Source organism: Ovis aries, chromosome 1 (genome assembly GCF_016772045.2).
Source record: "Ovis aries strain OAR_USU_Benz2616 breed Rambouillet chromosome 1, ARS-UI_Ramb_v3.0, whole genome shotgun sequence".
NCBI lineage: Eukaryota > Metazoa > Chordata > Mammalia > Artiodactyla > Bovidae > Ovis > Ovis aries.
Genome location: NC_056054.1, coordinates 20757541 through 20773919, shown reverse-complemented (window position 1 = coordinate 20773919; position 16379 = coordinate 20757541). Strand labels below are relative to the sequence as shown.

At 48.9% G+C, this 16379-nt stretch overlaps 1 protein-coding gene and 1 long non-coding RNA gene across 2 annotated transcripts; both read left to right on the top strand.

Annotated features, from left to right (window-relative positions):
- The first annotated feature begins 1355 nt into the window (after positions 1 to 1355).
- Positions 1356 to 3888, top strand: P3R3URF (PIK3R3 upstream open reading frame). Its single transcript, XM_042242878.1, has 2 exons — positions 1356 to 1650; positions 3797 to 3888. The coding sequence occupies exons 1-2, from the start codon at positions 1407 to 1409 to the stop codon at positions 3886 to 3888; spliced, it is 336 nt and encodes a 111-aa protein (XP_042098812.1). The 5' UTR covers positions 1356 to 1406.
- A 2387-nt stretch (positions 3889 to 6275) lies between these two features.
- LOC132658715 (uncharacterized) lies at positions 6276 to 15864 on the top strand. Its single transcript, XR_009598679.1, has 2 exons — positions 6276 to 6644; positions 12863 to 15864. It is a non-coding gene; the product is annotated as an uncharacterized LOC132658715 (long non-coding RNA).
- The last annotated feature ends 515 nt before the right edge of the window (positions 15865 to 16379 follow it).

Here is a 16379-nt window from a genome sequence, read left to right as displayed (position 1 = left end):
ACAAGGGGATGCTCTGCTTTCTTGTTTCGGCTCTCATAATATAAACAAGTGTTCTTTTTGTGGCCTACTTATTGTCTGTCACTTTTTTGCACTTATGTGCTTTTTGTTGGTGATTTTGCTATTAAATACCCTGCTCCAGCATAATACTGAAGTGCTCTCTAGTGTTCCTAAGTACAAGAAGACTGTCATGTGCCTTGCGAAGAAAATACTTGTGTTGGATAAACTTTATTCAGGTACATGTTATAGTGCTATTGGCTATGAGTTCAATGTTAATGACATCAATATATTTTAAATGAAGCACCTTTAATAGAAACACACATAAATTAGGTTATTGGTGAGTTGACAAGATATTGTGACCAGAGCTTGGTATGAATCTAATCCTGTATTTCTCCTGGAAGCATTGGCTAAATATTTGCTAATACCGTGATTGTGGTGATTTATTAGAACATAACTACCACAAATAATGAAATTAGAAGATGCTTGCTCCTTGGAAGAAAAATTATGACCAACCTAGACAGCATATTGAAAAGCAGAGACATTGCTTTGTCAACAAAGGTCTGTCTAGTCAAAGCTATGGCTTTTCCAGTAGTCGTGTGTGGATGTGAGAGTTGGACTATAAAGAAAGCTGAGCACTGAAGAATTGATGCTTTTGAAGTGTGGTGTTGGAGAAGACTCTTGAGAGTCCCTTGGACTGCAAGGAGATCCAACCAGTCAATCCTAAAGGAAATCAGTCCTGAATATTCATTGGAAGGACTGATGCTAAAGCTGAAACCAATAATTTGGCCACCTGATGCAAAGAACTGACTCATTGGAAAAGACCCTGATGCTGAGAAAGATTGGGGGCAGGAGGAAAGGGGATGACAGAGGATGAGATGGTTGGATGGCATCACTGACTCAATGGACATGAGTTTGAGTAAACTCTGGGAGTTGGTGATAGACAGAGAGGCCTGGCCTGCTGCAGTCCATGGGATCACAAAGAGTTGGACACTACTGAGTGACTGAACTGAACTGAACCACAAATAATGAAATAGGAATAATGATAGAATCTCCTTGTAGGGTTGTTGTGGGATTAGATGAGGTAATGTTTGTGAAGGACTTGGTACCATATTTGGCACATAGTAAGTGCTCAGTAAACAATGTTAATATTATTAACATTGGATGAGTGAAAAGGTGAGGGAGTGAATTTTTTACTCAGAGTTCCTTTCCCAAGGGGCTAAACTGAAGTTTTCTGTCTCTGGGGCTGGATCCCTGGAGGGAATTGTGGGGGAGTCAGACCCTTAGGGAGCGGCTGGGGCCCAGGCTCTGTAATAAAGAGCATCACTCATACACAAGCTCTGTATGTCATAGAGGCCGTGTTACCCTGGCCAGTAACACCATCAGGCACCTTACAGAAGCTCACTGCGCCCATGGGGCCTTCTCAGCTTGTCCGTGCCCCTCGGCCCCGGGGCTTAATTTCCCCCTACCGCAGGCCAGGAGTGGGTTGGCCTCGGCCCCGCTTTCCCAAGATGTTCAAGTGTAGCCGCAGAAGGTACCGGCAGAAACGGCAAGGCCCAGCTGGCACCACTGTAACCACCAATCTTGCCACTGCGGCCACAGATATCAATGACACCCAAACTGCCACCACCAGGGTGTTGATCCTTCCGCCGCAAGGTAGGCTGAGGGCCTGAGCCAGGGTGGGGTCGGTGGGGGAGGAGAACAGGGCCCCTGAAGTCCTACCCACATGAGGCCTGTGCAGGCACTCTAGCACCCAGAGTCTGAGCACCGTAACGGAGGGGGACGTGTTGGCTGAAGTGGATGGCTTGGGGAAACGGGAGAATCTAAGAGCAGCGGAGCTTCCTCACTCTTTTCCTCTCCCTCCTCTCCTCAGTTCTCAGATACCTCTGTCAACCTGGCAGCTTTCTGATCCTCTAGAAACATCCAGAAACTAGTCCAGAAGCTTGGCTGGCTCCAGACCTTCATCTCCTCAGGGCCACGGACTGTGAACAGCAGACAAATACAGTCCTTTCTGCTCCAACTACTTTCCTCCACTCCCAGGTGCTTCCAGCTGACTATGGAGGGTATGAGGGCAGGGCTAGGGCTGAATGCTCCCAGGGACAGGCTTCAGCGGCAGCAGCAGGCATCACAGAAGACACTGGAAGGATAGTACAAGGTCAGCAACACATACCATCTTTGGCCTCAGCTTTTGCTCTGGCCTATGAGGTGGGGGTCCTTCCTGCCTTGCACTTCCATCAGAACAGGGAAAAGAGTCTCCGTAGACATCTTGGAAGGTATAGGGACCTGGGTCGTTGGAGAGAAGGGTAGAGGCATAAATCAGAAAAAGAAGGCATGAAAGACAGATTGCACTGCTCCAGGGTAATGAGTGTCTGAGTGTAAGGTGTGTGTGCCTCTGTGTGCCTGTGAGGGTCAGTGTGAGTGAGACGGAGAGAATGGAGGTTGAAGCAGACGTGGCTGAGTGTGCCTTTGCGATGAGTGTGTCTCTGTGGCCAGCTGTGTGTGTCAAGGTGTGTGTGTGTGTGTGAGGGTATGAATGGGTCAGGGAGGCAGGAGGAATGAAGGCCAGGAGGTGGGTGGGGTCACCAGGAAGTAGGAAAGGGTTAGCTTCCAAGGGGGTGCACCACCCTCAGCCCCCACAGCCGTTCTCTGAGGTCGGTATTTTCCCGGACGGACAGCTGAGCTGGGGCCTTTGGGGGTGGGGCGAGACTGAGTTAGCGTCCAGGAAGGGGGAGGGTGCTAAGCACTCAGGCCTGGGGATTTTCCATTTGGATTTCTGCGTGTGCGCCCATGTGTCATCGGGTGTAACTGGGTTTCTGCGGGGTGTGTCTCCGTGGAGTTTGTGTCTCAGAGGCAGGGACTGTCTCTCATGTGTCACTTTATGCACAAGTGAGTGAGTGTCCCAGTGTCCCGAGGTCTGGATCCAGTTCCAGGAGGGCGGGGGTGGGAGAGGACTGTGAGACCTCTGGCCTGGCCCCCTGGGAAGCCTGTGAGGAGAAAATGAATTGTGTCTGCTTTCCTCCACTCCAAGGCTTGCCAGAGGCTGGGACCTGAGAGGAGGAGAGGGGCAGAGAACTCACTGACACATCGTGTCCAGACTGCACTGGTGGAGGATGAGGCTTCTCAGGGTGTGGGGGAAGGTACTGAACCCCCAGTCAGAGCCGGAGGCTGACTAGCTAGTGCCCAAAGCCTGCAAGGATGCCCACACATATAAAGACGTGTGACACAGTCCAGGAACACATGCAGACGTATAAACACAACTGATACAGATAAACAATGCAACAAATTCACACCTGCATGCAGGTACACGCCAAGTACACCCCTATAAACAGATATATGCACTGACACATATAAACCTTCCCACCTGACACAGGTAACAACACACACACACGCCTACAAATGAGCACACACACACACATGCATGCACCTGGTTACAGCACACGGGCATGTAGACTGACATCTGCAATCCTGCTCATGCCAACACAGGCACACACTCCTGCAAACACACTCAGCAGGCTTCCCTGCCTCCGTGGCCCTGGGACCCAGAAGCCTCCCTTCCCCTATGCGAGAGAGTGTACGGGTGTGTGTGTGCCTGCCCACACTTGTCTATGTGTATCTGGGGCTGTGAGATTGTGTGTGGATGTGTGTGTGTGTGCATGCACATGTGTATGTGTGTGTCTGTGTGTGTAAGAGAGAGAGAGACAGAGGGGGTTGCTTAGCTGTGGGAACCCAATGACATCATCTCTTCTGGCTATTTTTAGCTTCCTCTGCAATGACGGCTCCTTCACTGCCCCTCCCCCGCCAGGTTCCCAACTCTCCTTCCCCTTCAAGCTCCCAGAGACAGCCACAGCCAATGGTCCCCCTCATCCTAGTCTAGGTGACCCCCTGGATCGCTAATCCGGTTCACTCTCTCCCACCCCAGTCCTGGCTCCCTGGAAGCTGAGAACACCAGGCTCCCAGGCCAGAGGAGGAGGCTTGGGCAGTATGGCAGCCTGGAGAAGGGGCCTGGGTTAGGTGAGCTGACCTGGCTGGTCTCCAGCCCCTAGGGTGCCTCTCCTTCTGCTTTTCAATCTGAAACTGTGTCTCGGTCAGTAGTGCCTGCTATATGCCAGGGAGGATGCCAAGTTCTGGGGATAGAGCAGTGAGCATGACTGTGGGAGTTCTTCCTGGTTAGAGCTGCAGCTCAGTGGGAGACAGACATTAAACAGAGCGCACGTAGGTGCAGCCCTGAGCTGCAGCAAGGGCTCTGAGTTGGTAACGAGGGCATTCAGGCCGGGATGATGGTCTGTCTCTCACAGAGGTGACCTGAGGAAACCAGAAGGACACATTCCCTTTACCTTGTACGTCTCACCGCAACCACCGCACCTCCAGAATTCCACCAAGCCCTGCTTCCTGCTCACACCCCATTCTGTGCTCCCAACACTGCACCAGCCCTCCATCCACATGGCGGTCCACTGCTATTCAGGTCTCTTTTCTCTGGAGCTTCCCCACAGTTGATCCCTGGGAGGCAGTGCAGTATTCCCCATCTGTAGATGAGAAAACTGAAGGCCAGAGAGGGGTAGTGCTGGACCACACCTGCCCCTGCTCAGGGAGCAGCCCAGGGGAGATGGCAGGCAGGTGGAGGCGGAAGTGGTGGCGGCACTGCCGTAGAAGAAGCAGGGGATGACATCAGGAGGTGGGGGAGGGAATGCCTGTGGCCTGAAGGACTCATGCCTGGAGGAGGGCTTCCTGCTTTACCCAGCCTGGGGCAACCACTGGAAAATCGGGTTTGGCAGCTTCAGCTGGGCTGCAGGGCTGGAGGAGAGGTCTAGACCACAGGGAGGTGGCCTGGAGGCGGGCCTATCCTCTAACATGGAGTGTGGCCAAATGGTCTCATTGGAGGAGCGTTTTATAATACTGGGACCCTTTGGAGAGTGTGAGCTGAATTCAGGAGCCCAGAGTTTCCATTCTCTGGTGTGACACTGAGAAACTCCTGCCCCTTTCTTGGCCTCAGTGGCCCCTCCCAGAAAGTTGCTCTGGAGGATCAGTTTCTCCACTTCCAACTCCTGCCCTCCTGGGAGAGCAACTCCTGTTTCCTTGGAGTCTGACTCAGGCACAGGAGCACAGAGCCAGTGGGTAGGGGCTGACCAGACAGCCCCTAGGGCGCCAGGCTGGAGGTCCCTTGTCACCAGTGGGTCAATAGCCGGAAGCCCAGCTCCAGCCCCACAATGCAATACCGGTCACCCCACCCTTACCAGTGCCCTCATCCACACCCCAACTTCCGGCCTCTGTTCCTTCCTTACCTTCAGGGAAAGCTGCAGGGCTCCCTTGGGGATCTCCCATATCTCCTCCACTGGCTCCCTGCCCTGTGCTTAACCCTCCCTCTCTGCCCATTTGGGCAGGCCAGTCTCCCAGTAAACTTTCTTTTCCTGGACCTGCAGGCAGTCCAGGGAGGAAAGGAAGCTGGGTGGGAGGGGCTGTAAAGGAGCCTGCTTTTCCTCCTGCCCTCAGATGTTGTTGTTCAGTTGCTAAGTCATGTTCGACTCCGCAACGCCATGAACTATAGCACACCAGGCTTCCCTGTCTTTTACCATCTCCCAGAGTTTGCTCAAACTCATGTCCATTGAACTGGTAATGCCATCCAACAATCTCATCCTCTGTCATCCCCTTCTCCTCTTGCCCTCAACCTTTCCCAGCATCAAGGTCATTTCCAATAACTTGGCACATCAGATGGCCAAAGTATTGGAGTTTCAGCTTCAGCATCAGTCCTTCCAATGAATATTCAGGGTTGATTTCCTTTAGGATTGACTAGTTTGATCTCCTTGCAGTCCAAGGGACTCTCAAGCGTCTTCCCCAACACTACAGTTCAAAAGCATCAGTTCTTCAGTGCTCAGCCTTCTTTGAGAGGCTTGGGGGAGGCGGGTGGACTGAAACCATGGGCCTAAGACTGAGCTTCTCAGGGCATGTCTCATACCTGGCAGCCCCAGGTGAAGTAGGAAGGCTACCCTTGACCCATCCAGCTAGCTTCTTCCTCTGCCTTCAGCGAATTCAGAGATAAGAACCTAGAGCAGATATTTGCATTTTCTGGAGGACAAACACAAGAAACCTATGCCAAGTGAACTCTGACGTCATCATATCAGTGACAAATTTATGAAACAAAAATCACAAAACTATGGATGCATAGAATCCATAGTCATAGAATCTTAGTATCACAGAATTCTAGCATGGTGCAATGCAAGTAACAGCATCTTAGAAACACAGAATTCTGGCATCAGTGAGTCCCAGATGACAAGGCTAGAGTATCCTTGAGATGGAAGTCTTGAGAAGTCAATTAGTAAAGCGTGGAGGTCTAAATCTGGGAATTCCCCACGGGGGACACACACAGTAGTTCTCACATGAACTTGAAGGAGGAGGCAGAGCTTGGGACATATGAGTTTAGTTAGGGTGAGGTAACACACCTGCAATAAACCAGACAGAAGACAGACCTCTTTCATAAGGACACATTCCTGGTTCCTGAGGGTGAGGGGAGTGAAGTGGCAGCGAGAAGAGAGGGGGAACTATATAAACAAAGAAAATACAACCTAAGGAAAAGATCAAGTAGCAAAATACACTGGCCCTAATGCCTCCAGCTTCTCCAGGACTGGGGTGAACATCGGCTCAGGACATTTTCAAAGGTTAGTAAGACTATTTACCGCATTGGAATGGGTGACCCTTGGCTGGTGTTTGTTTTTTTTGTTTGTTTTTTTGCCAGAAAGGTTCCAAACAGAAAATAGTCCGTATCCTACATTTTTCTTGGGGCTGCTGGCAAGAGCAACCCCTCTCTAAAGAGATGCTGATCTTGGAGCAACATGATATACAACAAAGCCACTTTGTAGGGTGGGGCTCACAGCCCCCAGCAAGGCCCTGATAGGGGACCTTGTGGAGGGCGTCTGTCTGGGGTGGTGCCTGTTGGGGGCGGGCATCTCTATGGAAGGAGCCAAGTTTGAGGCAACATTTTGTATGGGGACCCTTGTCTGATTATGGGGTTGGTTACTCAGTAAACAACAGGGATATTTACCTAGCATTTCTGGGAAACTACTGCAAACTCAGGAACCCAGAAGGAGTGGCTCCAGAGAAAGGCAAATGCCAGGCCCTTCTGGGCATGGGAAATGGGGCAATGTCCGATGGAGATCCTCCTGCTCAGCTAACTGTCCTTGGATTCAGCCTTGACCTCTACCCACACTCCCACTTGCCTTCCTCTCCCTGCTGGCCTGCTCTACCTACCTACACCTGCTGTGTGTTCTTTGGTAAATGTTGTCCCCTCTCTAGGCCCCAAACCTCCTTTGCTCTTTTTTTGAAGTCTGTAATTGGGTCCTAAGTGCAGCTTTTAGTATTTTATAGTCCTGCTTTCATCCAGATCAGTTTCAGCTTCAGATATCTCCATTCTCAGCTTCCAGAGAAAGTGTCTGGCAGCTTCGGGGAGGAGGCAGGGAAGACAGAATAGAAATAGTGCTCACGTTTGACATGCTATATGTGTCAGTGTCCATGATGAGTGTTTTTATAACACTCATCACTGGGCATCTTACGCAAAGCCCACAAACACCCTGTGTGTATAAATCATTGCTCCCATTTTATAGATGAAGGAACTGAGGTTCAGGGAGGGTAAATAACATAACCTCAAATCATTCAGCTAGGGAGCAATAGGAGTGGAATCTCAACCAGGTCTGTCTTAATTCTGAGCGCTGTGATTTCAGATTAGCATTATTTCATGTGGCTTCATTTGGTAAAATGGAGTTTCAGAGAGAAGTAGTCTCTCCAGCGGGCTCTGAAAGGTGACAAGTTCCACTTAGAAAAGTTTGCAGTCAGGACTGACAGCTCATACTGTGAAAAAGCTGAACTGAGACTCCTTGTCTTGGGAACTCTGGGTATGCTCCAGCTCAGATTGGAGATAGCTGAACTGGGTTGAATGTGAGGAGGTTGGGTTGGAGAGTGGTCCTGGTTGAGAGGCTGCTGTCACTGTTCCTGGAGATAGTGTGTATATGTTGGGGAGGGGCTGTGAATGGAGGCTTCTTGACTTTCTGGGATGGGCTAGCCTCTCCCCCCTGAAGTTGGAGCTGATTGATAGGCCTCCAGGGCTTGGGGCAGGGATAGCATCATGGTATGTTGGCACTAGTCTCACTACCTTGAGAGTCCCAGCACTTTTTGGATCCCTAAGACTCAGCAATGTGCACAGCTGCATCAGGCAACTGACTCCAAGGAGGTGGAAGGATTTCAGAGAGATACCTACCCCTGGTCTGTCCAAAGATGGGTCATCATCGGGGGCTGAGAAATAAGGAAGTCAGTGATTCACTAGGTCAGGACTAGGGGCACCTGGTGGGGGTGGGGGAGTCATCTAAAGGATCCTTCACTGTAAGGGTGAGGAGAGAGTTTGAGGTCCAGAAAGGGAACAGGACTTGCCAAGATTGCTTGGTGGATACACCAACAGAGATGTCAGGACTAAAAGAGAGGTTCAGATTTTGTATACTGGGAGCTTACAGAGGCAGGGCACAGACCTCTACAGGCCTCATGGAAAATGTATAGGTGGGGGACTTCCCTGGATGTCCAGTGGCTACCACTCCATGCTCCCAACGCAAGTCGCCCAGGCTGGATCCCTGGATAGGGAACTATATCGATACTGCATGCCACAACTAAAATTTTCCATGCTGTAACTGAAGATCCCACATGCCACAACGAAGATCAAAGATCCTGCATGCGGCAACAAAGATCCAGTGCAGCAAATTAAATAAATTTGAAAAAGAAAGAAAAGGTATATGTGGTTTTAAAGGTGGACTTAAAGAAAGGACAACGTTTTAGCTGATGCAAAGGGGTAAAAGACATTCCTGGCTGAGGAAAAGCAAGAGCAGCCAGCTGGAGGGGGCACCGACTGGCCACCTGGGATGAATGAATTATCCCATGAGGAAGAGAAGTCTGATACCCAGTGATACAAGGCTCGGGGCTGTCTGCGCTCTGTGCGCAGTCACAGAGGTGGAGGCCGCAGGGATACAGGGCCCAGAAGCAGTTGGCGGGCCAATCTGAGGAGACCAGGGCTGGGAGACTCTTAGCAGTAGGGGTGGGGGCAGCTAGACGCTCACCACCCAGGGCGCCGACTTTTCCTTTAATCCTAGCCTCGACAGGACCCAGGCTCCTAGTGTGAGGTGGGGCCCAGCTAAGGGGAAGCGATTCCACCTTTCCCGGCCGGTGTGCACATCTCCTCCCTTCAGCAGCTTCCTTTCCACTTCCGCACAGCCTCCGATCCGGCCACTGGGCGGTGACGGGAGAGGGACTTCCTCGGCTTTAGGGCTTTGAAGGCTGTGAGCCTATCCAGTGTTGCTGTGATGCAAATCCGCTCTGGATTATTCCCGGACGTTCTTCCGTAAAGTGGGACGCACCCGGCGCCAGAGCTGGGCCAGAAGTGTCTCCCTCGGCCCTGACCCGGGGACGCCAGGGCCTAGAACGGGGTGGGGGGTGTGGGTGGGGTGCCTTCCTCAGCAGTCTTGGGATAAAGGTGGCGGTGGGAGCCGGGGGTGGGATGGGGTGCGGGGGTGGGGGTGGGAGCAGGGCTGTAATTAACGCACCGGAACGCCTGGTGTGGAGCCGGAAGCAGTGGTCTGGAACACCACCAAGAACCCAGCTAGGAATGTAGAGGGTGGGCAGCTGGAACTCAGGTCCGCGCCTGAGGTTTTGGTGGAGAGATTTGATGGTGTTGGACTCGGGACCGTGTGTAGCGGTGGAGATCGTGGTGGGTATGTGAGTGGTCTGTGAGGGGCAGCCCCAAGCCTGAGCATGGCTTGGTCTCACTACAGATGTGGTTTGGACACCAAGACCAGGTTCGAATGATCACTGTCCCGCAGGGAACCAAAACTGGAGTTACACATCTGAGACCTGAGAGCCTGAGACTGCTAGGGGAAGGGGAGAAGAGAGGACAAGGCGGGTGGGGGTGCTGGGTGCTGCGGCTCCAACTTAAGGAAACAGACCTGCAGAATGGTATGAGCAGTTTATAGGAAATGCTATCCATACAAATCAGCATGTATATATAGGCATAAGGAGGGGCATTTACTGAATGACTACTGCGTCCTTGACCAAGGATGCTCAACACATTGACAAAAAGAGGAGTGCGTCTGCTTTTTTCTTACTTTTATAATCAGAAAAGGACAATACAGCTCTTTTTATTAAAAAAAAAAACCAAACCTAGTTTTCAGCCCTACTGTTTGGCCTTGGAAATTTTGCTTTAACTTCTACAAGCCTCAGTTTTCTTATCTGTAAAATTAAGAATAACAGGGACTTCCCTGTGGTCCAGTGGTTGAGAATCCGCCTTGCAATGCGTGGGACTCAGGTGTCATCCCTGGTGGGGGAACTAAGATCCCACATGCCACGGGGCAACTAAGCCCATGAGCCACAACGAAGTCCTACATGCTGCAACTAAGATCTGATGCAGCCAAATAGATTTAAAAAAAGAAGAAGAAAAAGAAGAAAACCTAGGCCAGGGTCCGTGGATTTGAGGATTAAACGAGTTTGGACAGCAAAGGTGCTTGGAACAGTGTTCAGCAAGTTGTAGCAGTAAAAACATAGCCTAGTTTGGGGGTGAGGATGGGGAGCAAAAAGTCTTCTGGAAGAGTGGAAATTAGAGCAGAGTCTTAGAATATGAGTAGCAGCTTGTTGGTGGAAGAGGAAGAAGGGAAGAATGTTAATGACAGAGTGGACAGCATGAGGAGGAACAGGTGGGTGAGAAACGTTGTGAATTTGGGGGAAATAAGGAGGCGTGAGGCAGGGAGTGGAAAGAGATGAGATTAGAAAGGTAAGCTGGAGCTGGATGTTCAAGGTGGAGACTCAATTCCTGAGCCTGGTTTCCTTTCTAAGAGCTGTTGAGTTTTCAGCAGAGGCAGGAGGAGATAGGTTCCTGGTGGGGCAGTGTGGGGACAAGGAGACCTGTGAGGAGGAGGGTAATGGCTTGAACTATGCAGCACCAGTGGGGTGGGAAGAAGTGCATGGGTTTGAGAGAGGGAGCAGCGACAGGACTTGGTGATAGATTGAATAAGTGGCAGATCTTGATTTCTAACTTGGGTCCCCAGGGTGCTGCTGTTCTGAGACAGAGATCAAGGGATCAGAAAGAGTAACACATTTGAGGGGAATCTGAGTTCAGTTTTCAGCATGCCTTTGACCTCTGAACAGACCCTCAATAATTGAGGTCCTGTTGTCCCACCCAGCAATTACTCTGTCCCTAAGATGGGAGGGGTGTCACCAGCTCTACTGGCTGGCTGTTCCTTGGCTAGAAGTGGGTAGAGATCTGGGTGGGGAGGCTGGGTTAGGGGTGCTGCTACCAGTGGGCTAGACCTGGGAGCATTCCTTTGTGGTTCTGGACTGCTTGGCAGTTTCTTTGGGCACACTCATGTTATAGGAACGTGAGGATTGAGTTGTCAAATGGTTCCCACAGAGAGTCCCTGGAGTGGGACAGTGGGCTTCCCAGGTGGCCCTAGTGGTAAAGAACCTGCCTGCCAATGCAAGAGACATAAGAGATGTGGGTTCAGTCCCTGGGTTGGGAAGATCCTCTGGAGGAGGGCATGGCAACCCATTCTATTCTCTCTTGCCTAGAGAATCCCTAGGACAGAGGAGCCTGGTGGGCTACAGTCCATGGGGTCGCAAAGAGTTGGACACGACTGAGTGACTTAGCACGCATGCCCGGAGGGCGCCAGTGCTCTGTGCTGTGGAGATTCAGTTCAGTTCAGTCGCTCAGTCATGTCCGACTCTTTGCGACCCCATGAATTCCAGCACGCCAGGCCTCCCTGTCCATCACCATCTCCTGGAGTTCACTCAGACTCACGTCCATCGAGTCAGTGATGCCATCCAGCCATCTCATCCTCTGTCATCCCCTTCTCCTCCTGCCCCCAATCCCTCCCAGCATCAGAGTCTTTTCCAATGAGTCAACTCTTCGCATCAGGTGGCCAAAGTATTGGAGTTTCAGCTTCAACATCAATCCTTCCAATGAACACCCAGGACTGATCTTCTTTAGGATGGACTGGTTGGATCTCCTTGCAGTCCAAGGGACTCTCAAGAGTCTTCTCCAGCACCACAGTTCAAAAGCATCAATTCTTTGGCGCTCAGCTTTCTTCACAGTCCAACTCTCGCTGTAGAGATTACTGTGTCCATTTTATAGCTCAGGAAGCTGAGGCTCAGGAATTGAGAGTCAGAGCTTGGAAGTGAATAAAGTTCTGTGTGATGTCTTCTCACAGTTCCAGCTGCCACATCATCAATGGCAAAGTTAGATCTAAGAGGGTAAGGGAAAGCACCACAGCCATGGCTCCTTGAGAGAGAAATGCAGTCTAGAGGGGTTCTGGGGACTCAGGAAGGAGGCAGGGAAACTTCCTGGAGACTGTACAATATGTGAGGTCATAGAAGCATAATCTTGTCTGCCTTTCCAGCCAGCGGTCATTGGCAATAAGCCACTGCTTGTGGTGAGGGAGACCTTGTTATCTGAGGGACCTTTAGGCAGAATGTGTCCACAGAGCCCCAGAACTGGCAGGATGGAATTCCTTCAGGCATCTCACACCTGAAATGGAGGTACTCCTACCTAGATCTCTGGTATCCATCGGCCTGAGCATCCTTTCTGCACTGGTACTTCACTGGCCGCTGGAATCCTAGTTAGCCTGTTCATTTGCATATCAGGGTTTAGCACAAGTTTCTGTTCTGTTCCCAGGTTTTGTTTTACTTAAAAAAACCCTCATGTGACGAAGTGATGAATTCTTTCTAAAGGAGGACTGACAGTTACAAAAAAAAACTGTTCTTTCTGTGATTGGTAGGGGAGAATTTTTAAGATACACACAAAAAAATGTTGCTAACCTTCATCTGTCACTTATCAAGTTTTTTTTTTTTTTTCCAGGTGTCCGAATAACTTGCCATGGTAAGAGATGGCCAAATTTAGGAGCTGAGAGGAGGTAGTTAAAAAAAAAAGTTTAAATAATATTTGGTCATTGTAGAAAATACAAGCAAATAAAAAGAGAAAAAGATCAAGCATCCATCAAGAGAGAAACTGCTAACATTTTAAAGTATTTCCTTTTTTTCATTTCTGGGCATATGTAGTTTCCTTTTACATGGTTAATATACTGTATAGACAATTTTGTGTTTTGCTTTCTTATTCAATAAAATTGTAATAGCTATCTCATGGTTTAAAACCGTTAAAAATTTTTTAAATGACTGCATAATCTTCTAGTATATGGAGTTACCATATATATTTTTTTTTTTACCACTCCCCTATCCTTAGACATGCAGGCCTTTTCTTTCTTTCTTTCCTAAAATATGTATTAATTTTTTATTATCTTTTTGGTTATGTCAGGTCTTAGCTTCAACACACAAGATCATCCACTGCAGCCTGCAGGCTTCTGTCTAGTCAAGTCATGAGGGCTAAGTTGCCCCCACGGCATGTGGTATCCTAGTTCCCTGACCAGGGATCAAACTCATGTCCCCTGCAATGGAAGGTGGATTCTTAACCACTAGACCATCAGTGAAGTCCCCTTTCTTTCTTTTTTATTATAAAAACGCTGTGATGAAAATCTTTGTACATATATCTTTGTCTGTATTTTGGGTTATTTTCTTATAGCTTTTTCCTCAATCAGCAAGCTAAATGACACAACCAGAGGCTCCATGACAGTTCCAAGGCACCATCAAAAGACCAAAAAGTGGCAGTGGCCCGGTTCCTGGAAATCTCCACTCCTTCCCCAAGATGCTTCCTAATACCCACTTGACTTCACACTCCAGGATGTCTGGCTCTAGGTGAGTGATCACATCACTGTGGTTATCTGGGTCATGAAGACCTTTTCTGTACAGTTCTTCTGTGCATTCTTGCCACCTCTTCTTAATATCTTCTGTTTCCATTAGGTCCATACCATTTCTATCCTTAACTGTGCCCATCTTTATATGAAATGTTCCCTTGGTATCTCTAATTTTCTTGAAGAGATCTCTAGTCTTTCCCATTCTATTTTCCTCTATTTCTTTGCATTGATCACTGAGGAAGGCTTTCTTATCTCTCCGGGCTATCCTTTGGAACTCTGCATTCAAATGGGTATATCTTTCTTTTTCTCCTTTGCCTCTAGCTTCTCTTCTTATCTCAGCTATTTCTAAGGCCATCTAGAGCCAGACATCCTGGAGTGTGAAGTCAAGTGGGCCTTAGGAAGCATCACTACGAACAAAGCTAGTGGAGGTGATGGAATTCCAGTTGAGCTATTTCAAATGCTAAAGGATGATGCTATAAAAGTGCTGCACTCAAGATGCCAGCAAATTTGGAAAACTCAGCAGTGGCCACAGGACTGGAAAAGGTCAGTTTTCTTTCAAATTCCAAAGAAAGGCAATGCCAAAGAATATTCAAACTACTGTACAATTTCACTCATCTCACATGCTAGTAAAATAATGCTCAAAATTCTCCAAGCCATGCTTCAACGGTATGTGAACCATGAACTTCCAGATGTTCAAACTGGATTTTGAAATGGCAGAGGAACCAGAGATCAAATTGCCAACATCCACTGGATCATCAAAAAAGCATGAGAATTCCAGAAAAACATCTACCTCTGCTTTATTGATTATGCCAAAGCCTTTGACTGTGTGGAGCACAACAAACTATGGGAAATTATTAAAGAGATGGGAATACCAGACCACTTTACCTAACTCATGAGAAATCTGTATGCAGGTCAGGAAGCAACAGTTAGAACTGGACATGGAAAACAGACTGGTTCCAAATTGGGAAAGGAGTATGTCAAGGCTGTATACTGTCACCCTGCTTATTTAACTTCTATGCAGAGTACATCATGAGAAACGCTGGGCTGGAAGAACCACAAGCTGGAATCAAGATTGCCGGGAGAAATATCAATAACCTCAGATATGCAGATGATACCACCCTTATGGCAGAAAGTGAAGAAGAACTAAAGAGCCTCTTGATGAAAGTGAAAGAGGAGAGTGAAAAAGTTGGCTTAAAGCTCAAGATTCAGAAAACTAAGATCATGGCATCCGGTCCCATCAGTTCAGTTCAGTCGCTCAGTCGTGTCCGGCTCTTTGCAACCCCATGAATTCCAGCACGCCAGGCCTCCCTGTCCGTCACCAACTCCCAGAATTCACTCAAACTCACGTCCATCGAGTCGGTGATGCCATCCAGCCATCTCATCCTCTGTCGTCCCCTTCTCCTCCTGCCCCCAATCCCTCCCAGCATCAGAGTCTTTTCCAATGAGTCAACTCTTCACATGAGGTGGCCAAAGTACTGAACTTTCAGCTTTAGCATCATTCCTTCCAAAGAACACCCAGGGCTGATCTCCTTCAGAATGGACTGGTTGGATCTTCTTGCAGTCCAAGGGACTCTCAAGAGTCTTCCCCAACACCACAGTTCAAAAGCATCAATTCTTTGGCACTCAGCTTTCTACACAGTCCAACTCTCACATCTATATGTGACCACTGGAAAAACCATAGCCTTGACTAGATGGACCTTTGTTGGCAAAGTAATGCCTCTGCTTTTGAATATGCTATCTGGTCACATCACTTCATGGCAAATAGATGAGGAAATAATGGAAACAATAAGAAACTTTATTTTGGGGGGCTACAAAATCACTGTAGATGATGACTGTGGCCATGAAGTTAAAAGATGCTTGCTCGTTGGAAGAAAAGCTATGACAAACCTATACAGCACACCCGTGGGGTTGCAAAGAGTCAGACATGACTGAGTGACTGAACTGAACTGAACTCCCCGAGATAGTTGGAACAATCCTCCCACTCATTAGTCTATGAAATTACTGAGCCCATAAATACTAGCCACACCTCATTTCAAGGCTGCCACACTTATCCTCCTTGCTGGCCCACATTCTGTCTATGGAGTGTATTTCTGAATAAATCCAATTCTTACTATCACTTTGTTTCTCACCGAATTCTTTCTGCGATGAGACATCAAAAGCCTGAGCTTCATTAGGTCCTGAAACCAGTACTGTGGGTTTTGGTTGGGCTCCAGTCCCAGCCACATGGGTTAGAGTCCCAAACTGGGTTTTGACCTGGTTTGAGTCCCAGCACATGGGTTCAAGTTCCAGTCTGAGGTAAACGGTTTTAATTCTTTTAAAGGTTGTGCCCTGTCCCCTTTCCCTCGTTTCAATGTGATTCAAATGAGCCATCTCCACCTCTGAATTCCAGGGATGGGCATTAAGACCTTGGCATGGCCAATCATCACAGGAATTGGTTTAGTGATGGGCATTTCATCCAAGTGGGGCAATGAAAGCCTTTCACTGGAACAACTCGGGGGCAGAGGCCATCTCTTCTGTTAGAGATTTGGGAATAGAGAGAGTGAAGCTAAAGAATACAGACCTGGAACTGACCGGTGGCTTTTGCTAATCAAGGGGAGAGTCCATGTAGGACAGAAGCCAACACTAGTT